The following is a 17,597-nucleotide window of genomic DNA, read 5'->3' as shown; positions in this document are numbered from 1 at the left end:
CCTCTTGGCCTGGCTGGAGGGGAGTGGGAGTATGGGATGTCCCAAACACCCTCTCTACCCTCAGGGACGCCCCAGGTGCAGAGGTTGGCTCAGGAACCACCTGCCTCCTGTTCCAGGTCCCCACCCCAGGGCCACATCTGCCTCTGCCCTGCTGTGTGCCTGTGGGCAAGTCCCTGTCCCTTTCTGAGTGTGTCCTGCCTTATAAACTGCAAACCTGTCTCCCTGTACCTGCCTGCCGGCCCCTCTTACTTCCTCAAGAGGAAAGGCAAAGGTACGAAGCAAGGATGTTTGGTATGTGCATCTTCCCAGCACAGGTGGGTGATTTATCCGGCTGTTTGCTTGCTGTGCTTATTCTGGGATTCGCGGGAAAATGGGCACTTCATGTATTTTCTACTTGTTTGTATTTTCTAAGGTTTCTACATTAGATGTGTGTTAATTTAATCATGAAAGGACAGTAATTACAAACATTAGAAGATTAGAAGAAGTTATGCTTTTGTAAAGCTTCTTAGGGAATTATTATTATTATTTTGGCCGTGCCGCATGGCTTGCGGGATCTTAGTTCCCTGACCAGGGATTGAACCCGGGCCACGGCAGTGAAAGCACCGAGTCCTAGTCCCTGGACCGCCAGGGAATTCCCTTCGGGAATAAATTCACATATGGAAAAAAGTCACCGTCTGATTGTAAATCCATTTTGCGGGGGTTCGAGAGAACAGTCCCCACCTGCCAGACCCCGTCCGTGCACATTCTGATACCAGGTTAAGGTGAGTGTGAGACCCCAGACTCCTGGTGACTTCATCTCATCCTGCCCCTGCCCCCACGTGCTGCTGTTCACCCAGAACTTTTCACAGGTAACCCCCACCTTGACTTGCATGCCCTGCAGCTCTCTCAGACCCCTCCCCTTCCCCTCTTGGGAAGGCCCGTGGGCTCCAGGGTGCCCGCCTACCGTGAGCATCAAAGAACTCCTCATCCGAGCTCTCGTCCGAGTCCCGGGCAATACTCTGCATCCTCCATTCCGAGATGCTGTGGCGGGAAGGACTCGCTGGAAGGCAAAACCCCAGACTGACCGACCGCCCAGCAGCACTGGGCTAAGCGGGCGGAGGCAGGCAGGTGCCATGATGCTGGGCCAGGAGGGCTCAGAAGGGGATGCAATGGAGAAATGAGGGCGGGGTGGCTCGGACGCATCTCCCAGCCCACCTGGCACGATGCAGTCCTGTCCCGGGAGGACGTGGATGGGGGAGGGTATCAGGTATGAGGCCAGGACATGCAGTCACCCAGGCTTGGGTCCACTCCTGTGCCCTTGACCTCATCTGCTCAGGAGCGAGGCCCCCTCCCTTTTTTTTTTGCCGCACCACTGCGTGGCATGCGGGGTCTTAGTTCCCCGACCAGGAGCTGAACCTGGGCCCGGGCAGTGGACCGCCAGGGAATTTCCAGGAGCGAGCCCCTTCAACTCTGCCACGGCGGGGCCGACAGATAGGGATGCCCGGCAGGGGCGGGAAGTGAGATTAAAGGTATCGATGCGTGTGTTTCCATGGATCCCTTCAGCACAGCACAAGCCTGGTGTGGGAAAAGCTGGATTTGCGGGAGGCGGGGGGGACTCCTGGCGTTTTATACAAAATACCCCGACTTTCCCCAATAACCACCACACTTTCAAGTGAGTTCCAGAGAAAGGCCTTTCTGAGTATCTGAAGCCTTTCAGGGTCCTTTGGCCTGGCTGCTCCCTCAGGCGCAGAAGCCTCTCCTGGGTGTGCTGGGTGCAGCGCACCCAGACCCCCCCCCAACCCCGCCTTGGAACCCTGGCTCAGAGCTGCAGCCGGCTGGGTCCCAGGAGGGGTTGGGAGTGGGGATCCCACGTGGCCAGCCTGCCTGTCTCAGCCGGGCTGTGTGGGTGAGTCTGGGTGGGTGAGTCTGGGGGAACCTGCCAGGGTTGGGGCAACGCCCTGGGCTTCACTCGGAGGCGGAGGCTACAAGGAGGTGACTAGTTCTGAGTCCCACAGGTGTGGCTCGCAGGTCCACCTTCAGAGTTCGAAGTCCCCGGCAGAGGCATGGGGCTGCCCTGGCAGGGGCAGTCGCCGGGGTGGACGAGTAGAGGGCAGGGACACCCGCGGGGACAGAGTGCGCTCACCTCCCCGCTTGGACGACCGGGACGACTTGGAGGACGTGGACCACTGCTTCTTCAGACCCCTGCCCACCAGGGGCTCCCCACCGCTGCTGCCGGGCTGGGGGGGCTCCCTGGGGGCCTGGGCCTGGGGGGCCTCGTCCTTGGCCAGCTCCACGGCCCCCTCGTCGTCCTCGTTGAATTGGGCCATCTTGCGGGACAGCATGAGCTGCGCCTCCTTCTCCAGCTCCCGGATGTTTTCCATGTTCAGCCCGTACCACTCATCCTGCCAGCACCAGGCCTGCCGGTGGGCCCTCACCATCACCTTCCGCAGGCCTGGGGGGAGGGAGGGAGAGAGAGAGAGACACACACACACACACACACACACACACACGCCCGCGTTAGAGCCCCTCGGGGACTCCTAGGCTGGGAGGTGCCCCGCGGTGCAGGGCAGGCTCTGCCCCTCACCCACTGCGTGGCTTCCAGCAAACCACTGCCCTCGTGCCCGTTTCCCCATGTGTAAATGAGGGGTCCGGCTCACAGATGGCTTCACAAGCTCACACTGGCTCTGTAACTGGGGTACTGGGGCTTCCCAAGGTACTGTGTCTGCTCAGAAGCCATGCTGAGTTTTGTGGTGGAGCGGGGGAATTCCTGCCTTGTGGGGAGCTGGAGAAGGACTTCCTGAGTGTTTCCTATCTCAGAGTGAAGGACACTTCTCTTGTCGAATTTCCCACGGGAAAGTCAACCTCAAGTTCAAAGCATGTTGGTCCTTTCTTTTTTAAACAGAATATATACACATACGATATAAAATAAGATATAAAATACAATAAAGTATGATATATAGGAATATATCATATGTAGAAAATAAGATGGAAAATAAGATACTTTTAAGGTATAAAGAATAGAAGAACCACAGGGACAGGAAGCAGATGGGGGCCGCCTTGGGCGGGGATGAGAGTGAGGGTGATTGTGAAAGACTCTGGGGGCATGGAATGTTCTAGAACTGTGTGCACTACTCTGCAAACACACTCAAGCTTACGGAACTCAAACTTCTCTTACAACAGATGCAAAATCAGGCCTCAATAGGCTGCTTAAAAAACATTAAGAAGAAATAAAGCATTTCCACCCCGCCCCGCCCCCCCCCCCATCGAGGGAGTAGACATGACCAGTAACACGGACCCCACGGTCGCCCTCCCAGATGTGTCTTCCTCCTGCCCTGAAAGGGTCCAGCCTGAATTTTGTGTTTATCACTTGCTTTTCTTTCTGTGTTTTTCTATACAATATGTTGGGTTGGCCTACATGTTGTTGACATTTACATGTATGTGTCATGCTGCAAGTATTTTTCTGCCACTTGCCTTTTTTGGGTGAGTTGCCGGTTTGTTGCTGTATGGTATTTATTTGTTTGAAATACCACATTTTATTTATTCTTTCTCCTGCCAGTGGGCCTTTGGCTCACTTTCATTGTTTGTCCCTTTTGCTTTTACAATCCTGCTGCTCTGAACATTCCGGAACGTTCATTTGAGTTTCTCCAGGGGGGCAAACCCGGAAAGGTCATCACTGAGTCTTCCTCCCGCTTTCCTAGAGAAAGCTGAGCGGCTTCCCAGGTGGTCCAGCCCTTCCTCGTTCCCAGGCTGGTCTCTGGCGACCCTTCCTCCGGGCTCACCTCCCGATTCCCACTTGCAGCCTCGCTCAGGCCACTCGGCCTCCCCAGTCGTCCTTTCTATATCCCTTCATTCTCAAAAGCCTGCCTGGGAGAAACTCCCTCTCACCCCTGCTCCTAGGAGGGTGCCCCCAAGCCCTGGGCCGTGGCCTCAGTCACGCCACCCTCAGGGTCAGCCAGCACCCCCACTGGACAGACCGTCTGATGAGATGTGACGCACAGACGAGGACGGCTGGGACGGGAGATCTGGGTTCAGACCCAGGGCTGGCCCTGGGCTTCCTCCACTGCAAATGGGGGTTGGAAGGGGTGACAGTGGCCACCCTGCAGGGCCATGGAGAGCTGATGTGACACCTGTGAAGTATACCATCAGTGCTGTGACTCTGCTCATGGCTACACAGTCACCCTTGCTCTTGGAGTGAGCAGGTGTCTGCCCGGGTGCCGCTCCTGGATCATGAGCCTTGGGGCTAAAACCAGGCCCTGGGCACTGACCTCTGCCCTGACTGGGGGGCAGGGAGGAGCCCGGGTCGGCACTAGCTCCTTCTAGAACCCCTGGGCATCTGCTGTCCCGTTTCCTGGGCACCTGCTCTGGGCCAGGCGGGCGTGGGTGTAGGACAGGAGGATGTCCAAGACGCTCTCCCCTGAGACTTCCAGCCCAAAGCGGGCGGCAGTGCCGGGGCAGGGCCTGGGGTCTGGCCTTGGGGTGCCGAGAGGTGCTGTGAGCAGCAGGGGGGCAGTCCCCTGGGGCTGCTCCCCCATGGTGGGTGGGCATCACATGTTACAAATACCAGCCAGTCGAGTGTCTGGGGCAGGCATACACTGCCTGTCGTCTGTAGGTGCTCGGCAAGTGTTTATATGGTCAAGGTAAACCAGGTGGGTGGCTGCATGTGGGCCTTGGGGGTCGCCTGTCCAGAATAAGACAGAAACGTGGAGTCCCGGGCAGATGCAGAGAGAGAAGGCGGGCAGACAGGGGCACACAGACGGAGAGGCCGGGCGCGCTCACCCGTGTCGTGGATGAACCTCTCGATCTTGGACTGCATGCCCCAGTAGCGGAACTCCACCTTGCAGAGCTTGTAGGCGCACATTATGGGGAAGACCTGCTGCTTGTACTCCTCAATCCAGTTCTCAGACAGGGGCCCCCGCTGGGTCTTGGTCGAGTGGAACAGCTTGGGGTCCTCTTCCGTCTTATACTCGTTGGGGGGCACGGGGTCCTTGACGATGTCGATGAAATCTACGGGGAGACCCCGTGAGTGACAACGTCTGCCCCAACCTCCACCCCACCCCTCCCCATCCAGTCTCCTCTCCATGTCCCTGCCACCCCCAAATCCTCGTGGGGCCCCAGGCCTCGATGTGCCACGGGGCCCGACGTGGGGGTGAGGATGCTGTTCTGGTCCACCCTGACCCCGAGCTCCCCCGCCCTCAGGGCCTGTGGCTTTCCTTGTTGCCTCTTCAAATCATTTCAGCAAACCCCCTGTTTTGGGCACACTTGCCAAAGCGGATAGATAAGGTGATGAGCTGGAGAAGCACGGGCGGGATGAGGATGGAGGGTGTGGGAGGCGGTGGGGGCGAGTGAAAGAGTAAAGCTTCCCAGAAAAGCTGGTGTTTCAGCTACAGGAGCAGAACTGCGAGGCCAAGAACGTCCCAGGATGTGACACTTGACCAGGGGGTGGGGGGGGCGGGGGGAACCACCAGGGTGTCCGCGTGGGTAGAGGTGATGGGGATGCAGCTGGACACATCCGCCAGCTCTCGCCAGGCTTTGTGCCCGGCCGGCACCCTGAGGGGAAGGGGCCCTACAGATGCGCTTTAAGGCGGCTGGCCTGCTGGGAAGCCCCTCCCAGACAGATCAGCAGGGAAGAGTCCGGAAACCACGTCGGACGGGCCCAGGGGGAGGCGTCGGGCCTGAGAGGGTCCGGGATGTGCCTGAGAGTGCGCAGCAGATGCCATGGGGCTGGGCGCTTGGGAAACAGCACTGGGGGCTGCTGGGACCTGGGTGAGGGGTGGGGCGGTGACTCTGGGAAGGACCACCTCTTGTCACACGGCTCCTCCCCCAAGTCAGAGCCATCCTGCTGGGCTGGCTCCCCGAGGTGCGCATGTGGTAGACGGGCTTGCGTGCCCAGCTGGTGTGTAGGAACCCAGGATAGGGTCTGTGGCTCAGAGAGCCCTTCTTTCAGGTGTGTGGGGACGACGGCACTTGGGGGGGCTCTGCCCCGACCGGGCCCCGGCTGTCTCATCTCCCTGGCTTGCTGGCACCGAGTCTGGGTTGTGGTTTACAGACGCAGACGTTGGCCCCGCCGAAACTGGTGATTGGTCAGAAGCGGCCCGAGGGCAGCAGGATGTGGGGAAGGGATGCACATCCTTCCTGGATCAGACCACGTGCCCAGCCCGCTCAGGCAGGCAAAGGCCGCTAAGGGGAGGGCTGGGACTTAGGAACCATGGCAGGAGGCCTTTGGGGGGAGCCTGCAGCTGGCCCGACAAGAGCTGCCAGAGGGCCTGCGTCATGCTGGGCCTTCCTTCCTGTTATGGGTAGAATGTGTCCCCTCCTAAACTCATTCGTTGGAGTTCTGGCCCCCAGGGCCTCAGAATGTGACCTTATTTGGAGACAGGGTCTTTAAAGAAGTAAATCTAATTAAAGCGAGGTCATTAGGGTGCACCTAATCCAATATAACTAGAGTGCTTATAAAAAGGAGAAATTTGGCTCAATTAAAAAAAAATACACCTGAAACTAACACAGCATTGTAAATCAACTCTACTTCAATTAAAAAAAAAAAAAAAGGAGAAATTCGAATACGGACATGCACGCAGAGAGAACACCATGTAAAGATGAAGGCAGAGATTGAGGTGACGCGTCTACAAGCCGCGGAACGCCAGAGATGGCCAGCAGCCACCAGAAGCTAGGAGAGAGGCCCAAACCGATTCTCCCTCAGGGACCCCAGAAGGAGCCAACCCTGCTGACACCTTGACCTTGACTTCTGACCTCCAAAACTGTGAGACAAAAAGTATCTGTTGTCTTAAGTCCCTTAGTCTATGGTACTTCGTTCTGGTAGCCCTAGGAAGCTAAGGTATCTCCCAAAGCCCTCTGGGGCCTAAAAACTCCGGCAGGAGGGTGGAGTCTCAGGGGATTGCCCTCCAGGCCTCTGAGGCTGCCTGGGAGTTCGTCAACACCCCTCCAACAACAGCCGTGCACCCATCTGGGAACCACAATGGCTTGTTCCTACGGGTTTGGGGCTTGTTGAGGTGCGGCTGGTCCATAGATGTGTCTTGCTTGGCTGGCATATTTACAAAGATTTTTAATTAGTTGTCAACGTTTAGGAATTGGAAGATTTCACATGAAAACCCTGATTTCTGGCCTCCCTTGAAAAAGAAGATTTAACAAATGGGGCCTGTTTCCCACATGGCACAGTCAGCTAGAGGGGGGCAGAACAGAGGCCACCCACCATCAAGGGGCCACAGGCCCCATCCGGCCTGCGGCACTCACGCATGGCCGTCAGCCTGATGTGGCCCCCAAGCACACGCATGCATTTCTGGGGATGGGGACACTTCGAAGGGATGAAGGGAAGGGGCTTGAGTGGGAAACGCACGTAGCCTTAGTGGGCACGTCAGGGAAATGGGGCCGAGGAGACCCATCCTTCCTCCCCGCCGACCTCCGACCAGGCTTGCTTGGACTCTAACCTCCCCGCCCAGAACAGGAGCTGGTCTGCAGCCTGCCAGGCCTGAAGATCAGGGGCAGAATCAAGGGGCCCACGGGCGGGGAAGCTGGGAACTCAGCCCTGCAGGGCTCCTGTGCCCTTCCCGGAGTTGGGAGCGTCAGGGTAGACGGTTACCGATCGTCAGCTGGTTCTTTTCCACAGGAGACAGGCTGAACACATTGGGGTTTTCTCCAGCATCAGTTTTATAAAAGGTTTCGATGTCAATGGAGAATTTCTCCACAAAAGGGCAAGTGAACCTGCGGGGGAAGGAGAGTATCCATCAGGACTTGAGCTTAGAGGTGTAGGCGTGGATGGCTGGGTGGAGGACGAGGGCTGGAGTGGTGGCTGAGACTCGTCTGTCCTGTCCACCTCCTGGACTTTCACCTCGTCCCAAGAAGAGCCAAGCCCAGGTTGGGGGGAGGGCTGGGTTTAGGGGGAAGAGGGAGTCGTTCCAGGAAGCTGCCGGCAGCCCTGTGTCCACGTGTGTGAGGCGTGGTGTGGACTCAGGCACAGCTGAGGTGGCACACTGCTGAGTCAGCTGAATCTGGACCAGCGCTTCGTGTGACATGCCACCCGGTCCCCCGTCCCCTAAGAAACCAGGTGTGGCAACAGGGAAACAGCCCCTCTCTCTTGACTGGAGATGAGCTCAGAGGAGGAAAGTGCTGCTGGGAAGAGGAATAACCTGGATGGATCCTCCAGCAAGCTCCAGGCCCTCAACGACCTGGGGAAGGAAACCCCAGGAGATTCATGGGACTCCACCTGCTCAGCAAGTGGGCGGCCAGCTGGGAGCAGCCCCCGATCTCTTCTAACGAAGCAGTGCTCAGCTCTATTGGGTGGGGGCCACAGAGTGAAGAGCCCCCCTACCAGAGGGATCCAAAGAAAGCCCTGTTCAACATGGTTTGTTATAAAACATCATCATAGTCGCTGAAGGTCTCAGGGTTGGAGGGGATCTCAGGGTTGGAGGGCATCTCTGGGCCATCTGGTCTACCCTCAGTTTGTGTTTCTTCCCACCTGGTTGACTGTCCTGTACTCCCAGGTGAACCTTAAAGTGAGTTTGTATTCCCTGAGCCTTCCCAGATGGCAAAGGAGTCTCAGATGGCCCTCCCTGGACTCATACCTTCCTGGTCTCCCCCACTGGCAGGCTAGAAGGCACCTAGGGGTATACCCTTCCCTCTCCTGCCTGTTCTCTGAGGGGGAACTTGGGGGACCTTCAGGATACCACTCAGAATGGAGGCTCAGCTCCCCAGAAGCCAGGGCTCCTTGGGGTGTGGGGATTGAGCCTGTCTGGGGGACCAGCACCAGGATCTATGCTGCAGGGTTGCTTCCCCAGCAGACAGCACGAGGCTGAGGGCAAGCTCACCTGGTTCGGGTATAGGGGTAGGCGTTCCAGGACTCCTCCACCACCCGCAGGGCTGCCTTGGGCAGGATGGAGCGGAACCAGCTGGGGATGTGCATGCCCACATGGTACACCTTGTGTGTGTACTGCCCGGAGCCGCCAGGGCCGTCCGTGTATGGCCGGTTCTCCAGGATCTCCACGCCGCTGCCTTCACCGAACGTCTCGTTCCGGCTCTTCTTCTGTGGGGACAAAAGCACCAGCGATGTGTGGGTCCAGAGCACGCTGCGGAGGGGGAGGGGTTCAGGAGACTGGCCGAGGGTGCTGAATGGGGGGTGGGGTTTTGGCCAACCAGGCTGGCTCCTCCTGTGTCACTTCAGGACAGCCCCCCACCCACCCCGGCTCCACGTGCCCCAGCACCCATGCAGGAGACTGAAGGGGCCACGGTTCCCTGTCCGAGCCCATCACTGCATGTGCAAACTCCTCGGTTCTGACTCCTGAGTGTGCCGGGACCGAAAGTAGTCCCAAGGTCAGGAACAGGGTGAGGATGCCTGCTTTCTCACCTCTGGCCAACACTGTACTGGAGGTCCTAGCCAGAGAAATTAGGCAAGAAAAAGAAATAGTAAGAGGCATTCGAATAGGAAAAGAAGAAGTGAAACTACCTCAATTTGTTGATGACACACTCATGTACAGAAAAACCTAAAGAATCCCCCCCAAATCTGTTAGACCTAATACATATATTCAACAGAGCTGCAGGATACAAAATCAACACACAAAAGCAAATAATGCAGAAAGGAAATAAAGAAATCATTTCCATTTACAGTAGCACCCAAAAGAATAAAATACCTGGGAATAAATTTAACCAAGGAGGTACAAGACTTGTACACAGAAAGCTATAAAACATTGCTGAAAGGAATTAAAGAAGATCTAAATAAACGGAAAGACATCTGTGTTCATGCACTGGAAGATTTAATATTGTTAAGATGTCAATACTCCCCAAAGCAATCTGCAGGTCCAATGTAATCCCTATCAAAATCCAATGGCAGTTTTGGTAGAAAGGGAAAAACTGATCCTAAAATTCACATGGAACTTCTAGGGCTCTCAAACAGCCGAAACAATTTTGAAAACAAAAACGAAGTTGGAATGCTCACATTTTCCAATACCAGAACTTGCTATAAAACTATAGTAGGGGGACTTCCCTGGTGGCACAGTGGTTAAGAATCCACCTGCCAATGCAGGGGACACGGGTTTGATCCCTGGTCCGGGAAGATCCCACATGCCACGGAGCAACTAAGCCCGTGCGCCGCAACTACTGAGCCCACATGCCACAACTACTGAAGCCCACGAGCTCTAGAGCCCGTGCACCACAGCGAAGAGTAGCCCCCGCTCACCGCAACTAGAGAAAAGCCCGCTTGCAGCAACGAAGACCCAACTCAGCCAAAAATAAATTTCAAAAAACCCCACAACTATAGTAGGGACTTCCCTAGTGGCGCAGTGGTTAAGAAATCGGCCTGCCAATGCAGGGGATACGGGTTCAAGCCCTGGTCTGGGAAGATCCCACATGCCGCGGAACAACTAAGCCCATGAGCCACAACTACTGAGCCTGTGTGCCACAACTAATGAAGCCCGCACGCCTAGAGCCTATGCTCCGCAACAAGAGAAGCCACCGCGATGAGAAGCCCTTGCACCGCAACGAACAGCAGCCCCCACTCATCACAGCTAGAGAAAGTCCACGCGCGGCAACAAAGGACAAACGCAGCCAAAAAAAAAAGATTCATCCACCCGTTGCGGGTGGTAGTAGCTCTTTAAAAAAAAAAAAACTATAGTAATCAAAACAGTGTAGTACTGGCATAGGACAGATCTATGGAATGGAGAGGAGAGTTTAGAAATAAACCCACTGATCTATACGCTATACATATTGATTTTCAACAAGGTGCCAAAACCATTCAATGCAGGAGGGAAGAGTCTTTTCAAGAAATGCTGCTGGGACGATTGGATACCCACGTGCAAAAGAATGAAGCTGCAGTACTATCTCATACCACATATAAAGATGAACTCAAAATGGATCAAAGCCCTGATTGTAAGAACTAAAAGTACAGAACTCTTAGAAGAAAACATAGGGGCAAATCGTCATGACCTTGGATTTGACAATGGTTTCTCAAATATGATACCCAAAGCACAAGCAACCAAAGAAAAAATAGTTAATTGGACTTCATCAAAATGAAAAAAAAAAAACTTGTGCATCAAGGGACACTATCAAGAGAGTGAAAGGACAATCCACAGAATGGGAGAAAATTTTTTGTAAATAATATATCTGATAAACGAATTATATCCATACAATAAAACATGATTTGGCTGTAAAAAGGAATAAAGTACTGACACATGCTACTACACAGATGAACCTTGAAAACATGCCGAGTGAAAGAAACCAGACACAAAAGGCCATATACTATACGATCCCATTTATATAAAATGTCCAGAATAGGCAAATCCAGAGAGTCAGAAAGTAGACTATTGATTGCCTGGGGGTTGGGGGAAAATGGAGAGCGACTTCTTTATGGGATGATGAAAATGCTCTAGAATTGTGATGGTTTCACAACTCTGTGAACGTGCTAAAAGCCACTAAACTATACACTTTAAATGTGTGAATTGTGTGGTGTGGCACTTACAGCTCAATAAATCTGGTATAAAACAAAACAAACAAATAAAAACCAACCTTGCCTCTTGTACTCAACTAAGATTTCAGAGAGATCAAACACGAGGAGTGAGAAGGGGCCTCGGAGGCACTGCCTTGGAGATGTGATGCCTGGGTCACCTTCAAGTGTCTTTCTGCCACGAACGTCCTTCCCAGGGTCCAGAAGCTCAGGTTTCTGCTTCTGCACAGAACCTCGTGGTCACGGTGCTGGTGACATTAAGCCCAGCATCTGTTTCCATGGTGACACGACAGTACCACCAAGGCCGTCTTCGGTCAGCTTCCTGAGCAGCAGGTGCGCGTGCACGCACACATGCACGCACCTGAGTCCTCGCACACGTACACGGGCACTCCCCACCGCACTGCCTCGCCCTCGGGGCACGCACCCTCTCTAAGGCACAAAGACGTGATACATCTCCATGGCCAGAGACACCGAGTCCCCTTCAGAAAAAAGAGCAGACCCTGGTGGAGGCCACAGATGGAGTCAGAGCAGGGACATGCCATTCCTCCCTCTTTAAAGGAGCTCCTGGAATGTGGCCCGGATTCCGTAATGAAAACAGCGACCATTTCCTGGATGCTTTCCAAGATTCCGCCTCTTACAGTAGCTTCGTTTATTAGCAGTTGTGCTAAGCGCTTGGCATGCGCTTTCTCATAGAGTTACTGCAATGAGCCCTTGAGAAGACTGCAGGACTACTATCACCCCCAAGGTACAGAGGGGAAGGTGGAGCCTCAGAGAGGCCGAGCGACCCGTCCAAGGTTACACAGTTACCAAACAGCAGAGCCAGGACGAACTCAGACCTGTTGGATTCCAGGGCCTGCTCGCCCCAAAGCAGTGAGCGCCTCAAGGAAAACGCCTCGGGACAAGGTAGGTGCTGATAAGTAGTTATTGAGCAAGTACAGAGACCGTAGTCCTAACCCTGTGGCCAACTTCCTCTCATCCTGGACAAGTTGCTTCTTGTGTCTGGTCTCAGTTTCTAAAACTATAAGTGGGGATGGGGCTACCTGACTGCCCAAGCCCCAGTGTAGTGGGTTAAAGGCCTCCCCGCCCAAATCCATGTCTACCTAGCATGTCAAACTGTGACCTTATCTGGAAATAGGGTGTTTGCAGATGTACTGATAATTACTTAAGATGAGGTCATCTTAACTTAGATGGATTAGACAACTTAGGGTGGGTCCTAAATCCAATGAGAAGAGATCATTATAAGAAGAGAAAACGGAGACACAGACACACACACAGGGCGGGCAGCCATGTGACAACACAGGCAGAGACTGGAGTGAAACAGCTTTCAACCAAGGAACGCCAAGGATTGCCGGCCACCACCAGAAGCTGGGAGAGTCGAGGGAGGATGCCCCCCAGCCCCCCAGAGCCTTCAGAGGGAGTACGGCCCGCTGACACCTTGATTTTGGACTTCTGTCCTCCAGAACTTTGAGAGAATAAATTTCTGTTGCTTTAAGCCATCCAGTTTGTGGTGCTTTGTTACGGCAGCCCCAGGGAATGAAACATCTGGGTGCTGGGTGGCTCGGTGAGAAGAGGATGTGCAGGTCAGAGGGGTCAGGGCACACGGAGTCTCTGAGGGCTGAGGTGCGGCCTGCCAGGGATCCCAGGGCAGAGAAGGCACAGGAAGGCCAGAGAGGGAGCAGGGGCGGGGAGGGTGCCTCCCACCTGGCCTCACTGGGGCTGCACAGACCCCAGGCCCCAGGGATGGGGGAGAGGAGAAGAGGAGGAGGGGAGGGTCCTGCTCACATCAGAAGCCACTGCCCATCCCTGCCAACCACTCCCGCAAGCAAGTGGTGCGCTTGCTGTGGTGCCTCCCCGGAGACTGCGGGCTTGACCTACCCTGCCCTGCCCGCACAGGCTGGGTGAAGGCCCCTCCCCACTTCTCTCCTCCCCTCCCCCATCCCTGGGGCCTGGGGTCTGCAAGGGAGGAGCCTGAGCCGGCAGGGGCCTGGTGCAGAAAAAGCACCGGATGAAGGGGGTGGGGGGTAAAGGATTCAAAGTCCAAGAAACGCCGGCCAGTCAGGCAGCTCTCAGAGCTGTCCAGGGTCCTGGCTAAGCCGCTTCTGATAGCTTCCCCCGTTTGCTGGGCACCTCCTAGGATGGAAGGCTCTCTCCCAGCCAGACCAATTTCTCTCTCTTTTTTTTTTTTTTGCGGTACGCGGGCCTCTCACTGTTGTGGCCTCTCCCGTTGCGGAGCACAGGCTCCGGACGCGCAGGCCCAGCGGCCATGGCTCACGGGCCCAGCCGCTCTGCGGCATGTGGGATCTTCCCGGACCGGGGCACGAACCCGTGTCCCTTGCATCGGCAGGCGGACTCTCAACCACTGCGCCACCAGGGAAGCCCCAATTTTTCTTTTTTTCTTTCTTTCCTTCATTTCTTTTTTTTAACCTTGAACAGCATGTATATTGAGCACTGGTCAGGCAGGTATGAGGCAGTTTGATACGGGAGCCCATCTTGTTCACAGCCTCAGGGAGGAGGTGGCTTGTTCAGAAGGCCGGCCTCTTCCTAGCTGCCACCCCAGATGGTAAGCGGGATCAGCGGGCAATGAACTAAGGTCTTGCTCTTCTTTCCAGAAAAACGAAGCTGCCTTCCTTGATGGACCATCCATCTCATAAGGCCCAGCTCGGAATGGAGGCCCTCCTGGAGCACTGGGCTCCCAGCCTCCTAGCCCCACTGCTCTGGCCTCTATTCAGTGGGCCGCATACACATCCGTCTCCCCGCAGGCAATCCTGGAGCGCAGAAAGCACTTTTTATTCGTCTCTGTAGCCTAGCCCTTTCCCAGGCCGGGCACAGAAAAGTCTGGTGAATTTAACTTAGTTTTTAAACAGCATTATTGAGGTAGGATTGACATACAATAAACCATCTATTTGTAAAAGTACAGCTGGTGAGCTGTGATGTACGTTCACACCCACGAAACTGTCACACAGTGGAGATAATGGGCTTGTCCATCACCCCCACGGTGGATGGAGCGCCTCCGGAACCGTGGAGCCAGAGGCGGGTAAGACAATGCCAGAGCGGGAGCAGCGGAGGCTGGCCTCGAGAGGCACACAGTGTGAGTGGGGCTGTAGGAGGCATCACCTAGGAGGCTGGGAAGGTTTCACATTAACTGGAGGCATAGGATAGATGTTGAAAAAAGCACCTTAAAACAGGGGGTGCAGATGGCAGGTGTCTGAGGAGCCCTGAGTCAGAGGTGTTTACATACTTGAAAAAGCTTGGGATAAACTGGAAGCTGAAAGTCAGCCTCCTGGGATCTTGACGCTCCCAGCCCCCTAGCAGAGCTGAGGGCCACCTGCTGTGGTCCAGGGTTAGGGTCCAGGGCTCCCCTGGCTCGGCGAGGAATGAGGAAGCCACAGGACAAACAGTGCCTTTGGCAGATCAGCCTGGTCCTTGAACAGGCTGAGAGATTTCCAGAGTGCCTGGCGCTGGGGGGCTGATGCCAGTTTCACCTCTCCCCACTCTCGAGGAATAATTACTGGGTAAGTGGTTCAAGAGGGAATTGAGTGGCGCTTCTGAAGCAGCATGGAGCAAAAAGCCCCCCAGAGAGGCTGAGTTGGCCTTCTGTTCTCTTCCCAGCCAAGCTTCCCACGCTGAGGGCCGGGTCAGACTCGGGATGAAGGTGCAGGCCCTGCCGGGCTCTCCCTGCCCTGATGGCCCCGTGTAACACTTGCGCAGCCAGGGGCTGCACCGAGGCATCCGTGTACCCAGAAAAGCCAGAGCCAGGCCGGGAGCGGGTTCATAATCAGACCCCCAACTGGGAGGAAAGCTGCCAGGCCAGGCAAACTGCTGGGGCACCGAGGATGAGCAAGAGGCTGGCAGAGAAGCTGGGATGGCGACCCCCATGGGGCAGGACCGCAGCCAGCACCCCAACGAGCAGGAGCTGAGGTCACATCTGGGCCATGAGGACCCGATCCTGGGTCTCCCTATCCTGGGTTCCAGGTTAGTCAGGCACTGAGTAGGGAGGCCAGCAACATCTGGGGTGGGGTGATCATCTCTGGTTTGTCACAGGCCCGGTCATCCTCAAAGTCATTTGTGACTCTGTAAACCAGCCACTTAGCCTAAGGCATGGGGAAAGTGCATACCTAGAGCCGGGAGGCAGGCTGTGTGCTCTTGGACAAGTCACTTAACTTCTCTGGGTCTTACACCTTCCTGTCTGTCAAATGGATTGTCATGGACTGGACGTTTGTGTCCACTGTCCCCCAAATTCATATGTCGAAGCCCCAACCTCCAGTGGGATGATGCTAGGGGGTCAGGCCTTTGGGAGGTGATTAGGTCATGTGGGTGGAATTAGTGCCCTTATAAAGGAGGCCCCAGAGAGCTCCCAGGCTCCTTACGCCGTGTGAAGACACAGCAAGCAGGTGGCCGTCTGTAAGCCAGGAAGAGGGCCCTTACCAGACACCAAACCTGTCAGCACCTTGATCTTGGACTTCCCAGCCTCTAGAACTGTGAGAAATAAACGTCTGTTGTTTAAGCCACCCAGTCTGTAGCATTTTGTTATACAGCCCAAGCTGACTAAAGACAAGGATAATATCTGGATCAGTAAGAGGATGGGTGTTCTATACAAAGAGTGTTAGTCTTGTCAGTGCTGTGAATACAGTGCTGGCGAGACAATCCAATGCCACAAACATCCATGGCGTGTTGCATGTGCCTGGCTTCGTGCTTGGAAGCCAGAGCTCCAGTGCAATTCAGACACTGACCAGAAGCCTACCGGGCAGATACTTCTGTGAAGGCCACAGTGCCACCCAACCCTCCACGCCGGTGCTGAGAGCTGCTGTGTGCACGGCCTCACCACCCACCTGTATCATGTACAGCTGGGCAATGCGGTACTCCTCCACGGTCATTGGCAGAGGAATCCGATATTCCTTTATAATCATCTTGGAGTCCAAGCCTTCCCGTCAATGGGGAACTGTGCGTTGGGACTTCTAGGCGAGGTTCCTTAAATAACCATGACAAAATTCACCAAGGACCCCTGAGAGAGAAAGAGAGGACAGGAGAGTCACTTTCTGCAAAAGCTGATGGGTAAAGTAGCACGGGAAGGGCCTGGTCTAGACCCCAGGCTAGAGTTCTGGTCTCAAGTCAGCCATGAGCCCACTGTGTGACCCTGAGCCCACCGCGTGACCTTGAGCAAGTTCCCTCACCTCCCCAGCCTCCATTTTCCCTGTTTGCTAAGCGACTGTGTAGAGGACATGTATAAACTCTGATCAGCCACGAGGAAATAAAGGATTGTTATCCTGCTAGCGAGGGCCAGGCGATGGGAGGGCATCACATCCCCTAAGAGTCAAGAGCATCGCGTTCTTGTTTTACGCAAGGTTCTAACAGCCTGCAGCCGCAGCTCCCCAGTGTTCTGGAGGAGCTGGAGGCTGGCACGGTGACGGCAGCGAGTGATGAGGGCCGGCAAGAAGGCAGGACAGACAAAACTACGAAAAACAGACGCGAGAATTTTAAAAATCAGCAGTCTGGGACCAATCGGCGTCAGGGCGATCGGTTCTGCTGCTGTTACCAGGTGCAGATGGCAACCCTGCTTCCTGGCAGGAGATCCCGAGTTATCAAAAGAGGTGACCTTAAGTGTAGTTTCAGTTCAATCCACCACCAGCTGCTTATTGATACCTACTCTACTGCCGACATTGGGCAAGGTCTTGGAGGTAGAAGAGGAAAATAAGATAAATGGGTGGATTGCACGGCATGTGAATTATATCGCAATAAAGCTATTTAAAAAATATAAGCAAGCAATGTATTCACAGTAACTTGTATTGAAGAGGACAAGATATTTGATGAAGACTTGCACCTAAAGCAATCATATTTTAAAAAAACAAAACAAAACTTAACGCTTGAAGGAGGCATACCTGCAGTGATCTGGAAAATGAAATCATGCATCATAATCTGTCCCCTAGGTGGTGGGGGCTTTGCTGCGGATATATTTGGTTACCCCCAGAGAGACTGGATGCTGTTAACTGGAAGCTGAGTGAAGGTTTCCAAGACAGGCAGTGGCAGAATCAGGATAGTAGTTTAGAAGGACCACGCCGGGGACAGCAGTCAGTGAGGATTCACAGGGACTGGAGGCAGGACGCTGGCTAAGTGATAAAAGCAAGGGCCGACCGGGCGGGCAGCTTCCCCAGGGCACCATGTGTACGAGGCCTGC

General features: G+C 54.8%; 1 protein-coding gene across 4 annotated transcripts in view; it reads right to left on the bottom strand.

Moving 5' to 3' along the window:
• PITPNM2 (phosphatidylinositol transfer protein membrane associated 2) overlaps window positions 1-17,597 on the bottom strand; it is a 146,061-nt gene that overhangs the window by 16,582 nt on the left and 111,882 nt on the right. For 3 of the 4 annotated variants that reach the window (XM_082640926.1, XM_082640929.1, XM_082640927.1), the window contains exons 2-7: window positions 16,255-16,427; window positions 8,799-9,013; window positions 7,574-7,695; window positions 4,756-4,983; window positions 2,123-2,431; window positions 944-1,039 (exon numbers count right to left, since the gene is read on the bottom strand). In XM_082640926.1, coding sequence (XP_082497052.1) covers window positions 944-1,039; window positions 2,123-2,431; window positions 4,756-4,983; window positions 7,574-7,695; window positions 8,799-9,013; window positions 16,255-16,332 — 1,048 coding nt within the window. In that variant the 5' untranslated portion in view covers window positions 16,333-16,427. The remainder of the gene's footprint in view (window positions 1-943; window positions 1,040-2,122; window positions 2,432-4,755; window positions 4,984-7,573; window positions 7,696-8,798; window positions 9,014-16,254; window positions 16,428-17,597) is intronic. The other variant, XM_082640928.1, reaches the window with a different exon arrangement.

This window comes from Mesoplodon mirus (assembly GCF_964341445.2).
Source record: "Mesoplodon mirus genome assembly, chromosome: 13".
Lineage (NCBI taxonomy): Eukaryota > Metazoa > Chordata > Mammalia > Artiodactyla > Ziphiidae > Mesoplodon > Mesoplodon mirus.
The sequence above is the reverse complement of the archived record's forward strand: the minus strand, read 5'-3'. Positions and strand labels throughout refer to the sequence as shown.